Source organism: Patagioenas fasciata, chromosome 1 (assembly GCF_037038585.1).
Source record: "Patagioenas fasciata isolate bPatFas1 chromosome 1, bPatFas1.hap1, whole genome shotgun sequence".
Taxonomy (NCBI): domain Eukaryota; kingdom Metazoa; phylum Chordata; class Aves; order Columbiformes; family Columbidae; genus Patagioenas; species Patagioenas fasciata.
This window is the reverse complement of record NC_092520.1, coordinates 109,656,782-109,677,151: the sequence shown is the minus strand read 5'-3', so window position 1 is coordinate 109,677,151 and position 20,370 is coordinate 109,656,782. Positions and strand designations below refer to the sequence as shown.

At 37.9% G+C, this 20,370-nt stretch overlaps 1 protein-coding gene across 7 annotated transcripts in view; it reads right to left on the bottom strand.

The window, feature by feature from the left end:
• The window catches only part of CTPS2 (CTP synthase 2), a 78,635-nt gene that overhangs the window by 51,050 nt on the left and 7,215 nt on the right, over positions 1–20,370 (bottom strand). For all 7 annotated transcript variants that reach the window (XR_011740550.1, XM_065857524.2, XM_065857534.2 and 4 more), the window contains 9 exons: positions 19,295–19,411; positions 17,812–17,895; positions 14,347–14,427; positions 10,458–10,609; positions 10,073–10,205; positions 5,744–5,832; positions 4,870–4,964; positions 3,960–4,022; positions 3,316–3,359 (listed from right to left, as the gene is read on the bottom strand). Coding sequence is in view for 6 of the 7 variants with exons in the window: in XM_065857524.2 (XP_065713596.1) it covers positions 3,316–3,359; positions 3,960–4,022; positions 4,870–4,964; positions 5,744–5,832; positions 10,073–10,205; positions 10,458–10,609; positions 14,347–14,427; positions 17,812–17,895; positions 19,295–19,411 (858 nt within the window). In the remaining variant the exon portion in view is untranslated. The remainder of the gene's footprint in view (positions 1–3,315; positions 3,360–3,959; positions 4,023–4,869; positions 4,965–5,743; positions 5,833–10,072; positions 10,206–10,457; positions 10,610–14,346; positions 14,428–17,811; positions 17,896–19,294; positions 19,412–20,370) is intronic.

Sequence of the window (20,370 nt, the reverse complement as noted above, 5' to 3'; positions counted from 1 at the left end):
AGAAATATATGGCACCACAAAAATCAACATAAAAGTAGGACAGAACATTACAAAACATACAAAGTAGGAAGAAAAGGAAAAATTTTAAAAATTTAAATTATAAATTTTAACTCGTTCTATATTGTTTAACTAGCTTGATCAGGGATGTTAGCAGAATACTCACTGCATCAGGGTGTTACATGCACTCTTACCAGACTCGACAATTAAAAGGAGCTAATAACGTCAACTACGTTTAATTCATTAGCAAGAAGTTTTCAACAGCAAACATAGTATTTCTAGTAAAGAGAGGAAAAGGAGAGGGGAAAGAGACTCTCAGGTCTTGGTTCAAAGCCTTATGAAAATAGCAACGCATGTTCCAGCAGCATGTGCAGGGCCCAAATGAGTATCTAATAAAGTAGAGGTTGGTATGCATATTAATTTTTATTGGTGATTCTGAATATGCTGTAGCTATTACACCTGCTCCGTTTTGTAAACTCCAAATTCACCCACAAGACCAAAGCAAACTGTCTGTGTAATATTTGGTACTTCTCAAACAGTTATCGTATCTTTGTTAACATTTTTGGCAGGCAACAGCAGACACTGTATCAGTTTAACCAGTAAAACTGGTGAACACAACACTCCCATAACACCTTCAAGTAACAGCAACTGTTACTGACTGCATCACTTCTTGGCAATATTCCTCATAGGAAAAGAGTTGTGGAAATCTAGTTATTTCATTCTTTTCCTTTTTTTGTTTTTTTCCCCATAAAAACAGGATTCATCCTCAGTTGATACTGTAATTAAATCATTGGACGAAGATAAGGACAGAAATATCAGCTTTGATGAGTTTGTGACAGTTGTCAAAAAGATAACTGGTACAGAAGCATAAGGCATCTGCAAGAATCAGTATCACTGCTTTGAAGAAGAGGAGCCTGGTGTTTGTGAACATCACACATGAACCTAAACGCACAGATGTGTTATGATTTCAAAACATACAGAATAAAGATCTGACATATAACTAAGTATGTCTCGTACTGTGTTTCCTGCACATTCACTGGCTGCACTTTCCAGCTAAGCTGCCTCACAGTTATTTTGGAACTACCTGTTTCATGCTACATTTGAGAACGTGTCACTTAACAAACCCTGCTTTGACTGAGCTCTCTTTTTGACCTGTAGCACAATTCAAATCAAACAGTTTCTAAAACACACAAAAGGAAAGACGTATCTTTCCATTTGAAGACTGTTCCCTTGCATATCCTATCCAATTCTCCTCTAACTTCAGATTTGTCATTCACATAAGGTGACATTTACATGGTATAAAGAGTTCCAATTTTTAAAACCAAATTTTTTATTTTCAGTAACGATGCTGTGTGATGACTGTAACATTACATGTTCATTTTAAATTATATTTACATAACTATGTACTTTCTTTTGTTATTACCTGTAAATGGGAATACATAAGCATATGTAGGAATAGAACAGTTGCTGCTGCAATTAATACATCTTTTACATTTATTTGGTGCATTTTCAACATTTCTCTTGCATGATTCCTTGTGACACATGTATTTTCGCACATGTAGTTCATGTGTATTATTACTTACTTCAAGATGAAATTGATTTACATCTGTGTCCTGCCCAGAACTGAGATTTCAAAGATCAGATTAAGATGCTGAAATATGACTGATAATAATCAATTTCAGAACCTTAATATAGCTCAGAACAAAAGAATATCCGTTATATGCATACTGCTTTAATTGTAAACATTGTATTAATCTTCTGTGACACATACATTCCCTTCATTATTTTCCTAATTTTATGTCCACATAATTTTCTCTTTAATATATATTTCTTACTTGCCCTTGAATGCAAACTACACTCACTCAGTTAATTACTTGTGTCATAAAATTTTGTCCTAGATATATTGTACTAATACACACTACAATTTCTACAACAGAAGACACTGCTGGTGGAGCTATAGCAGACAAGCATCCATGTTCACGATTTCAGCGAAGTGTGGAGCCCTATCCTGGAGCCATCTGCTGTGAACAACCTTTAGAATAATGGAGAGAAACCCTCAGTTCCAAAGGGTGACTCACCCCCTCCTGATGATCTGACTGCATCCTGAAAAGGTACCCGAGGTGACTAGCTGAAATGCAGTCATGAGAAGATAAATAAAACTGGCACTAAAAAGCTCTAAAAACAAAGATGCCCCAGAATCAGTCTCCTGTACTATCCCTCTTGCTTCCCAAAAAATTTACAGTAAGCTTTCAACATTATCCACATTTTACAACAGATTGCTGTTATGAAACTGACCCCTCCAGAGAAGCAGTATGTCTTCACATACATTCAAGAAGGGTGAAGGAAGAGACCTCTTATGATGGCAAACCCAGAAATTTGATGCCAAATGCAAAGTTCACCTGAGGGCACTTCCAAATTCCACCAAGTTTTAACAGCAAGTCTCACACTGCAACTCTGAAGGTCTCTAATTTACCTTCAAAAGTTCAAACTAGATTAGCTCTCTGATGCATATCAACAACCTTTACAAACAGATCAAATGTTTTAAAAACATCCTATTTGCATGTTTCAGACTAAAGCAGATGTGGAAAAAATCTATTTTACTTATGAATCCCAACAAAACTGTCTTGAAAGAAATTGATACAGAAACAGTAGGTTACTATGAGCAACCCACTTCCTCCTCCTTCGTTTGCTTAAAAGCCCTCTCTTACTGATAGTTTTTAAGTTGTACTATTATGACAATGTGATATCATACTCTCCTGAACTAGAAGATACCTGGAAGAACCCCACTCTAAAATTTGACCACTGGCATGTGATACAGAGAACCCTGTCATATTTACAGCATTTAAATTTTTCTCAAAAGGAGGGCTGTGAGATGCATGGGAGAGGAATGGTGGAGTGGTTATTTACACTGGTTATATAAAGGAAAGACAAGAATTTTTTGACAGTTTTCCATATAATCCTTGTCCTTTTACACATATTTGTGTTTTGACAATAGCTTTGTGCTACACTTTCCAGTTTCCCTCTATATTTTATCCTCTATTAAAGCCAACCTAATTATTATTGTCTACTTCCAGCATCAGTCTACAGCCAAGGAAATTATTAGAAAAATTACCAAAATAAAGCTAAGACCAACCACAGAGGCAAGCAGGTGAAGGCAAGAGTCTATTAAAAGAAAATCCCTTTTTAAACAATACCAACACCTCTTCATGTCATGTCATGTAAAAACATATAGACCTTAACTGACACAGAGGTAACTCCCTTTTTAACAAAAAATGCATGTTCATAAAACATGCAGGGAAAAAAAAAATCAGTACTTACAACAGGGTTTTTTGTATCTGGGTCAAATTCGGTAGAATTTGCATCTGTAAAAGAAGTTCAAAACAAACATGGTACATTTCCATTATTCTACATGCACTACAAATTCATAACAGTTCTGCAGCTTTTTAGAGCTCGCCTGCATTTAAGCTACAATCTTGTATGCTGAAACACATACTGCACCACTTCTGAAACAACCACAGGAAGCACATGACCTCAATCACACACACTTAATCTCCTGCTTCCCAAAACCTTTTCCTCTCTGCTCTTAGTGGTAGAAGAGCTAAATTTCTTCATACTATAACTGCAACAGCTATGGTTCAGCTACTTCAGCTAATGAAAGCAAGTGAGAAAAGCACTTCTCACTTTTTTCTCCTCACCACCTGCACACTCCAGAAAGAGATGCAGAGGTGAACTGTAAGAACGTTTTCTCCTATGCTCCCTAGATCAAGAGGCAGCTTTCAAGCAAACTGCATCTTGTACAGAAGGTAGCACAGAGTGCCTAGCTGAAGATGATCATGTTGCAAGAACAAAGTACCTAATGATCACAGGATCTATATAATAGTTACAAAAACAGATATACATTTCACATACAAAATAAAATTTCTTCTAAGCAAATCATATCAACACCAGCATATTGAGCTTACCTTTCCAATTCAAACAGTTTCTTGCAAATTCCACAACTGCTAATTGCATTCCCAGGCAAACTCCTAGAAGGGAAGACAAAAGCCCCAGAATTTAACAGCACAAAGAGCAGGACTGACAAAGTATTTGCTTCTCTGTCTTAAACTTGACTGCTTAGAAATCTTGGTACTCAGTGTACATACATAGACTTATCAAAAACTAAAACAAAAATGGCTGCTCAGTGTAAAACTCCCTCTTTGAACCTCGTACACTGTAAATACACGTGACATTATGTGCTTTAAGCCCTTTCATTTTTTTTTTCCCTCCCATCTATTTTACCAGTAAGAAAATAAAGACAAACAGAAGCTGAAAGGCTGTGTATATTCAGATTCAAATTTTGCTTTGGCAACTAGTCAATGTCATCACTTATAAAATCGTAAGAAATGCAGAGCAGAAACTAAAGCTTCAGAGGCACTTAAACAGCACTTAACTTACAGACCAGATGCCATCTTTAGACTTTACCACTATAAAACACACCAGTAAATCAATTAAAAAAATCTAATATAGCAAATATGTTCAAAGACACCTATGTTTTTCTGCACTCTGATTCATATCTATAATGATGCTGATTTAATTACATTGAGAAGCAAAGACTCTCCATGTAAAATGTGAATTTAGTGAATAAAACCTTCAGAGTAGAGATAGCCTTTTTTTTCCTTCCTTATACAACAGAGGTAGTACATGACTGATGCAGTACATGACTATGACCCTTGGCACTTTTTACAAGGCAAATAATCACAATAGCACATGTACGTCCCTAGGACAGGATCCTTCCCTAGTGCGAGTTTGTCATTTCGGGGTTTTTTTTAATCAAATCAATTGGTTTGCTATACACCTCCAAAACACAGTAATTTCTGATTTTTATGACCTTACCAAGAAAAGGTTTTTTCTTTGTTCTTGCCCAGGAGATAGCTTGGAGTTTGCCTTCTGTTCCCCGAATTCCAAACCCTCCTGGGACCAGAATCCCACTGTAATGACAGTCATATATAAAGCAACCAACACGTAGAATTAAGTCAGCAAAGGAAGTCCGTACAAATTGAAGAATGACTTTCGAGGTTACAACAAAGCAAACACAATGCATGAATGGCATGTTTTGTAGGACCATTCAAAATAGACAGAATTTAACTCTACATTTGGAGATTTGTCTCATTTACCCACCCCAGTTCTCATCTGACCAACCTCATCCTTCACAGTGAAATTCCAACTATTTAAATGCATATTGCTGAAATAAACCAGCTACATATTCACTATTCTAGGATCTTAGCACCAAAACTTCATGTCTGCTAAGCAATACTGAAGAAATGAAGGCATTTTGACAACAAACAACATCCCTTTACAAATACAAATTGAAATCCCAGCAATGATTCTTAACAGACATTTGCAGAGTGTCACCAGCATTTACTAAGCTTTTATCTAACTACTTTTCACTATGATGCATGTTGACAAAGAAAAATATGACAACCGAAGTCTAGCTATCAAAAAAACACCACCAGCAACAACAAAACACAACATCCACCCCAACCAAACAAGTGCAACTCGTCTAAAGAGATTAAAGCAAGGTAGGGGATATAGGTTGATACTATAATTTGCTGTGTCTGAAGTTTGTCATTAACCATGCACATCTATACCCTTATGTAAGTAACGCAAGTTTGGATGCACTAAGAAATCATTTACTGAAGCATTTTTCATCACATGAAACAGACATCATGGTCTGCATTTGGGATACAGAACACCCCATATCACTTACTCTGCTTTGCACAGTTTGTGCCATGCCTGGTGATATTTCACCGAGTTCTCCGCTTCTGTAGAACGTTCAAGCTCTGTTGAATCTATGTACTAATAAAGGAAAATATGCAATAAAACAGTAATTTATTCCACAGAAAGAGCAGCATACACTATACAACCAATTTTTTAATATCATTAAGACAAATTTCTTAGAGTTTCAAGTGAATTTCCCAACAAACCTGTAACAACTTCACTGAAGACTCAGTATTTGCTGTAGTTGCAGTAATCCATACCCCTTTCTCTGCACAGGGCTCCAAAGCTCTGCTTGTCCCCAGTCCTCATTTTGCAGCTCTCCAGGTAGGCAGACTTGGTAGAATGCCCATATCTACATAGCCAAGTTTTCTTCCTATGGAAATCAGGGCACCAATCAAGGCGTGGTGCTGACCTTACCCTGACATCCAAACGAGATGTGGCCAAGATGTTCACTTTCTTAGATTTTGGGTGCCATAGTTTATCTAATATTATCACAGACTGGATAAACCTGTGTTGTTTAGCTTGTGCGAAAGGCATTCCTGGGGATTGATGTGAAATCATCAACTGTACAGAGGGAGGCAGATTCAGTATCTATGTTCTAGCAGAAATATTGCATTATAATAGAATCTCTACTGCCATCAATAAACATCGCTCCTGAGGTACCACTAGAGCAAACTAGTGACGCAGCTGTGTACTGCACTGGGGAAGCAAAAGATCAGAGTTTGATTCTTGTTTTTGTCAGTCTTTTTCTCAGAATAACATAATTAATAGCATCCTCCTGTAGAGTCCATTCCCCATAAAAACAAGATTGTCTGAAATGACAGAACACGTTTGTGTGCAGGGAAATGCAAACAACCAGAAGACTGCTGAAAGTTTTCCAGATAAGATTGCCTCCTGGCAAACATTTCCTGTTTTTTCCCCACTCTAGAGGGCATAAAGAAGACAACAGAACAATATCTGTGAATGTTGTTATTCTACACTAGTAGGATACTATAGGGTAAACTAAAAGGACACTTTATCATACTGAGAGGTTGGGAAGAGAAACTAATTACAGTTGAAGTTAATTGTGGTTTCCTTGCCAAACACACTGAGCAAGCATATTTATCACTTTGAGTAGCATCAACATTTCATCATTCAGATACGTAGACACTAGGTCATGAGCTGGATGCCACATACAGTGCTAAGCAGTTCCTTCAGAACACAGGATTATACAGAGAGCTTCTGGACAGAAACACTAAAAAGGAGGTTAGCACAGGCAAGTAAGTACAGGAGAAGCCCTTGCCTGTTAACATCTCAGCACCACACCAGAGATCCAGCAATCATCAATTCACAAGCTTGTTAATGCCAAATTTAAGGCTAGCTGCACACAAAGCTAACCATGCACTTGCAGACTTGGCACCTTTCACTTTTTTTTTGCTAAAAGCAAAGTTATTTTACACTCCATAAAAATTTCCCACTATGTAGCCACCAGTATAAAAGACTATTTAGAGTAATAGAATCATAGAGGTCGGAAAGGGCCTTGGGAGGCTCCTTGCCCAACATCCTTCTCAAAGCAGGTTAAACTAGAGGAGGATGCTCAGGGCCATTTCCAGTCAGGATCTGAAAATCTCCAGGGATTCAATCTGGCTGTTTCCACTTACTTGTTTTTCATGCACACAGAAACAACTTTTTGGAGTATTTGTTCCATACTCTTCCCAGGGAATGAGGTGAGGCTGAACCTCTTTTTTTGCCTTTTTTAAAGATTAGTGCATCATTTGCCCTTTTGTAGTCATCAAAAACTTCCCCCAATTGCCATGATCCTTCAAAACCGATGGAAAAGTGGCCTCACGATGACATCAGATGGCTCCCTCAGCACTCAGATGCATTTTGTCTGGTCCCATGGACTTGTGTATGTCTAACTGGTTCAAGTACTTCCCAACTATATGTCTACGTGTATCGTGGAAGAAAACTTATTGCGGAGGAAAGCTTATCTATTTGCTACAAGCAAATTTTTTTTCTTCCATTATACCACCTCCCCTTTCCCTTCAAATGAAAGGAGACAGCTTAAGCCTTAAAACATCAGCAATTTCTTCCCTAAGCTGAGTTTCTGGTGGTTTTGTTTTATATTTTCTATTATGTCTACCAATTGGCTTCTTAGTCACATAAACACGTAAAGTTTACTTGAATTTTGCTTAGTCCTTAGATTTTCAGATATACTTTTTAGCAGTGAACACTATGTATAAGTTCCTTAGTATGTAGAAAAAATATTTCCTCTTACTAAACATCAAGTTATTTTGTTTTCTTGAGTAGTTTCCTAGATGTTTTACATGATAGGTAGCAACCAGTTCTTTGTCTCTATACTATTCAACATCCAGCATACCTTACCTAGAAGGACACTCAGATACACAGTTTCTGTTGTGTTTTTTTTTTTTTTTTCCTTTTTGCTGAATAGGAAGGGCCTCTTGGTGCTGCCCAGAGAATAAATCAACCCACTTCACTACGTTCTCAAGCAAACTGAAATTTGCTACCAGGCTTCTGATATGAGATACTCCTTTAGTACTCAGTGTTCATGGTTTAGGGAACTTTCTGTCTTCTCCCAAAAGACATTGGAAATATCACTGGCTATTTGGTCTGGCTGAGATGAAGTTAATTTTGCCCACAGCAGTCCCCATAGTGCTGTGCTTTGTTTTGGTAGCTAGCAAGGTGTTGTTAACACACCAGCGTTTTGGCTCCTGCTGGGCAGTGCTCTCACAGCACCAAACCTGTCTCTCCAACATTTCCCCCTCACACCCAATAGGCTGGGGGTGGGCATCACCTTGGGAGGGGACAAAGCCAGGACAGCTGACCCAAACTGACCAAAGGGATATTCCATACCATATGCCATCTAATTAGCAATAAAAGTTAAGAAAAAAAGGGGGAGGAAGAACAGGGCATTCGTTATTATGACATTTGTCTTCTGGAGCAACTGGTACCCATACTGAGGCCCTGCTTCCTGGGAAGTGGCTGGACCTCACCTGCTGATATGAAGTAGAAAATAAATGTTTTGTTTTCCTTTGCTTCCACACAGAGCCTTTCGTTTTGATTTATTAAACTGCCTTTATCTTGATCCATGAGTTCTTTTCCATCTTATTTTTTCCCTGCCCTGTCCTGCTGACAAGGGAAGTAATAGGGATGCTTGAGGGGGATTTAGCATCCAACCACGGACAACCTACTACAGTCTTCTTTGGTATCCAACCTAGGGCATGACGAATTCAATATAAAGATAGCGATTTGGAGAGCTAATGGGTAAAACATGGACTGAGCATTGCTAGAAAGCAAAGAGCAGAATGATTGTGGGGAATTTCTGTTGTTGAAATTGTGATGAAGGGACAAGGAGTGGATTGCATGTAAATCGTCCACTTTCTACTCTAATATCTTCTATTTTTTTCATATCAGCAGTTACCCAAGTGCATAAACATACAAATTTGCTTTGATCAGAGAGAGGTAGAGACCAAAACCTACTGAGTGCAGTATAGCCTGCAAATGCCCGCTTTGATCAATTTATCTTATTTAATTAATCACTCTAAAGCAGCACGTTGTGCTGATACTTTGCAACTAGTTATTTCTCTTTCGCTACTGCAAGTTGACAAAATGTCCCCTGTACCCTTTAAGTGAAAATAATACACACTCCCACATTGCTTCTCTGCCTTAGACTTGCCATTCCTGGCAACAAAACCCAGCAATGGAAACTGATAGTTCCACCTGTGAGAAAGCTGGTAACAGTTTTTCCCTGTGCAGATCAACTTCCTATTCTCATCAACATGAGACAAATTACGTCCCTAGATAGTCCTATATTTGAGGAACTACTGTCTTAGAGAAACTAAGCTTATGGGCCAATTTTGATATCATTAGAATCCTGCTGAAAATAAATTGGATCGCTCTCAGAATATTAACTGAAATGAAGAGCAACAGCTTCTGGCAGTGGATTTTAACGATAAACTCTTTCTAATTTACCTGTTTTCTCCTCTCTTTAAGCTAATCTCATTAACATGATAAGTAGTCTCATGAGAACAAGTGAAACCTGCCTTTGACAGTAAATATAAATTTGCAGGTAAAGTATGCTTTTTCATCAGATCCAATTTAGGTAATTTTGCAGCATTCCTTTCAAAAACGTTTCATTCCAAATAAAGTAATTAAATCCGTAAACACTTATTTGAAAACATGAGGTGCTAGGCCAGTCTGTATTCATCTGCATGATTCATTTTCTAACTTCCACATGAATTAAAACTGCCTTACATGATGGGAACTAGAAAAGTATATTCAAAGTATTCCTGAAAGCAAAATCCAGATATTTCCTCACCATTAAATCCAGTTTGTGATTAATTGCCAGCGCAGAGTGTTCCAGAGCCTTGAAGACAGATGCATAGCAATCACTTAGTTTGGTGTACTTGCCAACGAGAGCTATGGAACACACCTTCAGCAACCTTTCGTATCTGACAAAAACAAGTTTCTCAGTTATTACACCAATTTTCATACAGAAAACATTTTAACAGTGTTTGCTTTTTCCTTAACTTTACAAAACATCTTCTAAAACTCAAAACTGACAATATTTTTAAACCCAGACTATTCGCAGGTGTTAATCAGCAGTATGTTACTGAGCCCACTCCAGTTTGGTGATTTCACAGCAGCTGAAAACCCAACTTGAATTAAAACACTTCTAGAAAAAGCAGCAGAAGATAGAATACCTGTCAGCCATTTTCTTCCATTTCATCAAAAGATCACTTGGTTGGTCATCAATAGGTAAATTTAACCTCTGTTTAAAGTACTTAATGATGCCTTGCTCTTCCAACAGGATTGGTACTCGGTAAGTGGAAGAAACATCATGGATAAATATTACCTAACAAGAAAAAAGCATAACATAAAAGGCTTATCTAAATATTTTTCATAGGAAACATACATTCTATTTTTTGTACACAAGAAAAAAGTTACCCAAAAGGTAAAAGCATGTTTCATCACACAAAAATAGCTTGTCAAGCCTATCAACACATCAGTTTTAATGGAAACTTCTGGCCCCAAAAGCAGTAATGTTTGCTAATATTTTTTTCTGCCTCTCTTATACACTTGAAGAATATTAACTGGGAAAGAAAGAACACATATGGGACCTAACAAAACAGACCCAATTAGGTTGTGATAAAGGTTATGTAGTTAATTAATGAGTATAGACAATTCAAGGACCATTTAGTTAAGGACACATGTATAAACCATGTCCAAACTGCTGGCAGTTAAGTTCATTGCACTTGGCTTACACGAGACTGCAGAGTTCAGACTCCTGAGCAGAAGTGTTCTCTTCCCTGATACACAGGAGAAGTAACGGATACTCAGTTATCCTTGAGTTACTTCTGTTCATCACATAAGTATGTACACATGCATTCGGTGCCATGTCTCTTTATGTGCTCATTCAACAGCAAAAAGAATAGGGTAACCACAGCCCTCCAACAATAGGAATATGGCTTTTCCAACTGTTATTCCAAACTTGGTAGCTACCAACCTAAGGATATTGACATTAAAAATCACTAGCCGCTCTAGGTTACAGCCATGCTGACTACGGAGACTGTTATAATCCTAAAACAAGCTGAAGACACTGCTCTTGTTTTGGTGGTACGTACATTGAAGCAAGGAGAGGGGACTCACTTGATAAAAGCAAACTAAAAAAAAAAAAAATCCACTTAGAAGAAGTCTGTGGACAAAATAGCATGTGGTCTTTATGGACTAGTTATGGTAGTCCTCGAAACCATTTCCAGGCAAGCAAAAGACAAGAAAATCAGGAGTAGTCAGTATGGATTTACAACCAGGAGGTATACTTGAACGACATGATAAATTACTACGATGAAGTGACTGGCCTGGTAGATGAGAGAAGAGCAGTGGATATTGTCTACCTGGACTTCAGGAAGGTTTTTAACACAGTCTCCTTTAAGATCTTTACAGATGACCTGTTCATGTATGGGCAGGATGAGCAGACAGTGAAGAAAACTGGCAGTATGGCCAGGGCCAGAGGGTGGTCAGCAGCAGCACTAAGTCTAGTTGAAAGCCATTAACCAGCAGTGTACCCCAGGTGTCAGTACTGGGTCCAGTCCTGTTCAACATCTTCATTAATGATCTGGATGATGGGGCAGAGCATACCTTCAGCAAATTTTCAGATGACACCAACATGGCTGGAGTGGCTGATACTGTGGCTGTGCTGCCATCCTGCCAACAGGCAGGAGAAATGGGCTGACAGGAACCTCAAGAAGTTTAACAAGGGGAAGTGCAAAGTCCTGCACATGGGTAGGAGCAACCCCAGGCACCAGTAGATGCTGGGGACCACCCAGCAGGAAAGCAGCTTGGCAGAAAAGGACCTGTGTGTCCTGGTGGACACGAAGTTGAACATGAGCCAACCAACAGTATCCTGGACTGCACTATGAGGATGTTACCAGCAGGCTGAGAGATGTGATTTTTCCCCTCTATCCAGCACTGATGAGGTCACACCTAGAGCCCTTGGTCCAGCTCTGTGCTCGCCAGTACAAGAGAGACATAGACATACTGGGAAGAGTCCATGAACTACAGAGGTCCACAAAGGTGTTTAACCAACTGGAACATTTCTCCTATGAGGAACGACTGAGAGAGCAGGGACTGTTCAGCTTGGAAAAGAAAAGGATTTGGGGGTAGAGATGGAAAAATCTCATCAATGTATAGAAATACCTGAGAGAAACATACCAAGATGGTGCCAGGCCCTCTTCAGTGGTGTCCAGTAACGGGACAAGATCAATGAGCACAAACTGAAACACAGGAGGTTCCCTCTAAGCACCAGGAAACATTTTTTCACTGTGAGGGTGACCAGGCACTGACACAGGCTGCCCAAGAAGGTTGTAGAGTCACCATCCTTAGAGATATTCAAAAGTTGCCTAAATAATGGTCCATAGCAACCGGCTCTAAGTGGTCCTGCTTCAGCAGGGGAGTTGGCCCAGATAACCTCCCTTCCAACCTCAATTATTCTGTGATCCTATAACAGAAAATAAATGGGAAATGTGGACTGAAAAGATTGATCCTCTTGAGATGACTGTAAAGCATTGTTTTAGAGACAAAATAAACTGTAGCTTCCTCTCTACTGGCATTGCATATAGTTCCAGGAATGAGACTGGTGAGGCATCTAATCCTTCATTCACAAGAAATCTAGGATCATTCTAGGGAATATATAGACAAGTGGCCAGTGTTTTCTGAAATTCAGAAGTGGTTCATTAATTTTAAGACACACAGAAGACTTCAGAATGGCTTTGCAGAATTCTGATTATTCATGAAAAGGGGAAATAAAAAAAAAAAATAAGGTTGCAAGACAGTATGGCACCCAGCAGCATCCCAGTTCAGTCCACTGGGTCTAACTGGTAAGGGCTCATATTTATTACATGATGTAGTGCTCTGGACAGACATTTGAGGCAGCCAGAACAGCACAGAAAGAGTGCAGCACTCCGCCTAGGATCATATACTCAACTTCTCATGAAACCTGTGACTGAGCTGCTATCCTAAAAGACTGAACTTTGGAAAAAGTGCCATGAAGACAGTTCCCTCCCTGCCAGGATGCTCTTAGGGAGGTTCAGTTCCACACAGGGCTCTTGGTCCAGTTAGACTGGCGTAATAACTGTAGATGGGGTCTGGGTATGTAGATGCTTATGTGACAGAAAAGCACACGCACCATTTTCATCTGATTGAACTTCCATTTGTCTCTCTCTGGCTGGAGAGGAACCACAAAGGCATTTCTGAAGGATTTTCCACAAGCTCACTCAAGAGTGCTGTCTTCCACAGATAGTAAGATGGAAACAAGGGGGAGAAGTAATGGCCACATTGCTCTCTATGTCCTCATCTGGAATCTTACTATAAAAAGATTTTTCTTACACACCTGTAGAAAGGTCAGTCAACACTGATAAATATTTGAAACACAACATAACTGTTGATATTTATTATCCCTTTAATACCATCCATTACACTGAACAATAAAATGCTTTCACTTGCAAAAAATATTAAAGAGCATTTCATTTATCAAAATTAGTATTTGAATAGCAATTAATCACAGAAACTATTAAGGTCAAAATCACACGTGAATTATAACACATCCGTAACTACACAGTAAATGTTCTAAGCATATTAAATGGCATGAAAAGTCTATTACATATTATCACAGTAAGAGTGTTCACGTGGCTTTGATGATCTATGGGCATAAGCAAAACCCCTGGCCTTAACCACACGTCGTTCACCCATCATTATAAGCACCTGAGATGATTTATGGACAATAACCAATCATAAATTTAAACTGCACACTTATCAAAACTATCTATAGCAATTAACTATGCACTCAAAATCTATTCCTTTTATTAACTTTTTGCATAACATGCACTTAAACTGTTAACGGCTGTTTGACATAAAATTGGACATATAAACTCCCAATAATTTTCAAGCGTTATAGTGTACATGACAGCAAGATAAAAAATGTAAAAAAAATTACATATTAATGAAACAGTCTCAAGATGAAAACAGAAATGAACAGAAATATTTGGAAGCTTTTACATGTTTAAACAATAACAAATAAAATATTAAAGTACTAACCTGCTCAGGCTCCACATGGCAAAACATGGAAATCTTCTCCTTTACTGCCATTTCTATAGGTTTTGCACTTCTGCAGACAATCTGTCATAATAGAAGGAATAATCTTAAATATTTACTGGATAAACCAATAGAAGATCCTCAATACCGTTCATGAAGAAATGAACAGCATAGCACAAACAAATGTGCTTTTTTTCCACTCCCCTCTTTTGAAGTTGTATCATAGTTCACAAATACCTGCTAGCATGGCAGAGGTAAATCGGTCACCTGTCTATATTGACCCCCTTTTATTAATCTTTCTTTGGCATTCTCTGTAATACTGCTTCCTTGTGTTCTCCTTTCTTACAGCTACTATTGTAATAATCTTTACCTAACATCTAGGAGTTCTATAAATGTGAATAATATGATGAATCAAAAGAAATAATATGATCTTACCAGCTAAATTTGATCAAAACTACTTAGCTTATATGCATGTTTTCTACTATTTCAGTACTTCAGCACCTTTTAATAATTCTTGATTTGGACACCATGATAAAAAGGAAGCTGAAGATGAAAAAACTGTTTCATAATCTTATGAGTTTTTTCCTGGTACAATTATTCTATTATTTTGTTGATATGTGTACAACTCAAGAAGTTTAGAAAACATTGATAATTTTTACCAAAAAGGAAAATAAGCATGTGCTTTGGTGTTTGTTGTAAGAAATTTTTTTTGTATTATGTAACTTCAGGCTACTAGCCCAAAATGCAGAGCTGCTTTAGCAATGTGCCTGTTGATTATTAAGTCGGCTACCTTAATTTATTTTGAATCCTGAAAGTATAACAGAAAGTAGAATGAACTTGTTAAACGATTTAATTCATTATTTCCCCCATCTTTCTAGCAAATGCAACTACTTAATGCATTAAGCCCTTTCTTGTTCAGGAACTTGTAGATGACATGTGCTCACCTTCCTAGAACGCAGCTTAGCTACACTGATTTTGATGAAGATTAATTAACTTCCCCTATCCCTGCAAGAAATTCTAGAAACGGAAAAACAGTGCCAAGTATAAGGGGGAAATTAAGTGTACATTCTAATAAACAAAACAATTTGTACATTCTACTCGATTAAGCAAAACATACTTAAAAACTAGGTAGTCTGAAGGCATAATTCATAAACCTTAACAGTATGAGCACATGACTAAATCCATTTAGAAACCTATTATCGATCTTGCTGAGACAAATTTAAAGTTGATGAAGTCACAGAAATTCAAAATGTCAGAATCAGCATGAAAATACGAAACTACAGTAACAGTGGAAGAGGTACATCTCAAAGAAACATAATACAAAGATGAGGAACAACTTAGTTGAATAGGGCAGCACTGATCAAAATATAAGCAGTTTTCAAAATGCTGTAAGAGAGTCCATTACAACTGCAGATATAGCATATTCATGAAGTGTTTGGAACACCCCATGGGGAACAGAAAGGCTCCTGTACGTACATAGCGGAGATTGGCCCAGCACACCACCTTGGGGAAGTCTGTGAGCAGACAGTGAGGCAGCAGGTATTAACAAGTACAGCCAAGCTTAGCTCAGGCAGCCTGGCAGCTCAGCTTATGAAGGAAGCCACCCAGACTGCTCTTTAGGAGCTTCCCCATGTGCTCTTGGCCTTGGGCCCCTGCCCAGGAAAGCAACCACACAGTTTACAGATTTTCTTGAAGCAGCGCCCAAGCAAATTTATAACAGCACCAAGAGGCTCTGCTCAGAGTGTAATCTCTCTATGCTTTAGTGGTCAACAACAGTGGCTAAAAAAAAAAAACATATATATATATATATGTATATATATATACACATATATATATAAAAATAAAAAGTACTGCACTTCTGGCAGTCCCAGGCAAGAACTCAAGATGTGAGAAGGTGACTAGATTAGTCTGTTTTCCTTTTATTCCACACACACTTACCAGGCTTTAAAAAATTAATTTGGAAAAAAAACAAAACAAAACAAAAAACATGTCAGGCACCAGCAATTATCTTATGGGCCTTCAAAAATCATGCAACTTTCCATATGCAATTACTACTTCAAGAGGGATTTTGACATTTAGGCCCTGAAGCTTGGGATATAGAACGGTATTGCATTAATGAAAGTCTTTCCCTCCACAAGCTGATTACAGTTTCCAGGTCACAAGAATGTGAAGCTACCTAACACATCCTTCACATATTCTATTTATAAAGCCATTTGTTTTGTAGTTATAAACATGTTTTTTATAACTGTAAAATGCAAAAGTTAAAAAAAAAAAAAAAAGACAGAAGCACAACACAAGATTTAGTTGCGTGAGTATCCTTTTAAGAATAATCTTTTCCTTTTTGAGGATACAAATATTACACAGAAGCAGTGACTATTCTGACTATTCTTTCATTTCTAGGAAGTTTTTTCTCCCAGTGGACTTTATGGGAGTGGAAACTGCTCAACAACTTCCAGAACCAACTATGGAAAATATTCTTTGACTTAACAAGCAGCTTCACGCAAAAGGGCAAAATTGTCTTTTTCTGCTCCTGAAGCAGACTAGAAACAGAGCGTGTCTTCAGCTCAGGAAAATATTAAGCATAAATTTGAACTGTGGTTGTACTGGCATTTGAAGTTGTGCTGCCCTGGCTTCAGCGCTATCAACACTTGACTAAGCAGGTTAACATCTCCAATGGCAGACAGGTATCACAACAGGGAGTTACAACAATCTATGTATTTCTCCTCTCTGGTCCCAAGGAGAAGTGCCAGGAAGACAAACACTGCATCCACATAATATGCACATACTCATTAATAGAGCACTGGGGAGAAAGAATGGAAGGAGTTGAGCATTTGTCATCATTTACCAACTGGCATGAGGTGAAACTTGCTGGCTTTAGCTTCAATATACTATGCAATGCAAGTCCAACACAAGAAAGAAATTGAGGAATCTTACTTTGAAGATTCATCCACATGTTTTATATTTCCAAACAGGAATATTTTTAAAGGCTGTACTTCAATGGGAGGATTGTTTCTTCTTGATCATGCATAAAAAGAAACTTGTGAGAGAATGTTAGAAGTCAGGAGCATTCTTCCCACAAAGCGAACTGAGACTTGAGATTATTTTTAGCAGTGCAGAAGGATTTTTCTGCTAAGATACCTTCAGAAGAAGAACACAGCTACAGTCCCAAGATATTGCAAGGAGTTAGTTGAATTAACTAAATTTAAGAGTAAATTTCAGTAATTTGATTTCCTGTGGCTTTAGTGAAGTAGTGCAGCGTACATGTTGCATATCTCAGAGGTGGACCTGGCAGTGCTAGGTTAACAATTAGACTCTATGATTTTAAAGGTCTTTTCCAACCAAAATGATTCTATGATCTTCAAAAATTCTTGTCTCTCATGAGACAACTAAGGCTTATACTTCAAACACAGGATATGCAAGGACACTGCCAGATGATCTATAAATAAAAAGCTGTATTTATTGACTCACCAAATCTGGAGACAAGCCTAGACCCCTCAGTGCTCGAACACTGTTCTGTGTTGGTTTTGTCTTCTGTTCACCAGTGGCATTAGGCTGGAAAGACATATTTTGAAAGCTCAAATAGCAACTAAAATCTACTAACAGAGCAGTTACAGGTTAAAAGAGAAGAGTCATTGCAGGTAATAATATTTGCAGGAAGTAAGCATATGCAGTCACAATATGCCAGAAACAGAAATGTCACCACAGTATTACTGATATAAGAAATTCTGTGAAGAAACCACATAACCCTAATTTAGGTCAGGTTTATTCTGAGGTTTTGTTGGTTGGTTGTTTTTTTTTTGTTTTCTTTTCTTATCAAGGAAAAGTTTCAATGTAATTGATTCAGGTAGGAGAAGAATAATATTCCAAAAGTTGGATTCTCCTAATAAATGGAGAGTGTCCAACATAGCACAAAGCCTTCAGTGACGTGCTTGAAATAATCAGCTGTAATAAACAATTCTGTTCTCATCTACAGAGAATCAATCTCACTGATTGCTGATCAATAGCTCTAATCCATAGCTGCAGTGCTTTAAGATTCTCTTTTTATCTATACAAGGTGCACAAGGTGCAACCATACCATAATTACCAATCTTTGCTTCCCAAAATCCTCCTCAATCAATAATTACTTCTTAAAATAATAAGAAAATCTATTTGTAGAGTAAAATATAGAGTCTGAATGGAAAAATACATTTAGCCCTGTACAAAAAGTTGTTATTGACTGGAGGCCCATTGTACCTCGAGCAGTCAGAGATCCACACCAGAGTTCCCCTGAGGAGGCCCAGGCCTGTGCTGCACAACCCCCTTGGCAGCAGGACAAGCTCGGCCACAGGCAGTTTCCATTCATCACCCACCATTACACCCGCTGCGCGGCCCTGCATGTCATCTAAACATACAGTAAGAAGTTCTTACATAAACATCCTTTCTGTTTGATAGTGAAAACGATACAGTTGCTTCCTTCTAAGGAAATTATCTATTAGCTCAAGTGATCGGAAGGGGGGACTCTTCTATGGATGCAGTCTCCCCTTCATGCTGCATGGCAGGGCCGTTCAATGCTACACCACATGGGCTTCCCACCACCTAAAGGGACGTAAGATGATTTATACTGTTCCTCTAGTGTTAGCTCTAATAGAACTTTAGAGAGTGTGAGAGTCTGAACCTTAGAGAGTCTGAGTGCCTTTCTTACTGGTTTCATAAGGTACCAGCACCTTCCAGAGCAAAACACAAGTATATTTAGCCTTCTTGCTAAATTGGTGTTGATTTTTTTTTTGTTAACTTACAACATTAAAACAGATTCTCACATCAGTAATTATCAAAGCCTTCATTTACCCCAGTGTGGCTGGGTTTCATATCCCTGCCTCTAAAACTCTCCAGTATGAAAGGGTTAATTAGGGAAGTAAACAAATATGGAGCCAAATACAGAGTAAAATATATTTTATTAATTTTAATAACTTACCTGTGGCACTAGACTAACATGGATATTACAGAAATTCTCTCTTCTTGCTTTGAACTGAAACTGTCTAAATGCTTCAACAAATGGCATTCCTTCAATGTCTCCAATGGTTCCACCCAGCTGAAAAAGAAAGTTTGGATCTGTCAGAGTGGCAGAAAGCAAAAATAAAAGAAAAAAAAATGTCTACCTCCTACATATTCAACAATTTTTCTGAAATTAGAGTCTTCAAAAAATTGACAATGTAAATTTGCAGGCATACTCTGCAAAGTATCATTATCTGTTCTGCACCTTTTCCTGCGGAGAGCATATGACAATTTTCAGTTTTGTTATGCTCAGTTTACACCATAGACATAAGCTTCTCATGGGAAGATGCGTGGTATTACTGAATAATACACACTTTCACACGATTTTCACTGTCTTCAAAGTGGTGAGCAAGTAATCAATAGTTAAGCTGATGTGAAGGCTTTTGTACAGAAAACGTTGTCTGTCTGATTAATGAACAGTTGCAATCAACAAGATACAGACATTTAGCAATACTATTATAGCTTTCCAATGTCAATAAATGCCATATGGACAATACGAAATAGCAATTTACATTATAAAACTTTAAATATTTATTACCAAACCAAAGCCCAAGAATAAGTCCATGACCAAACTTACGAATAAAGACAGGAATCAGTTATCTTTCAAAGACACAAAGAGTTGTAGTAGATTAAGCACTGAATCAAGCAGTGTTTAGCACACAAGTATTGTGAAATAGTGGTATTTCAGAACGATCTTTCTATGCCACCAAGTGGTTTCTGACAGAACTGCATATTTTTGTTCACCCAGTACCAAAATACTTCTGACATCTACATTTGTATGTGACAACCATTTCCAGCTTAACTCCTACATAACATTACAATGACCCTTAAAAACATTTTTCTTCATCAGGCTGCAGCTTCAGCAAAAAACAAAAATAAAACAAACACACAAAAAACCCATACCCTCACATGGAGGAAAGAGAAAATTAAGCTTGAAGTTTAAAGACTGACAAGATCATCACTTATTAATGGTCTTGTGCAGCATCTGTATTTATT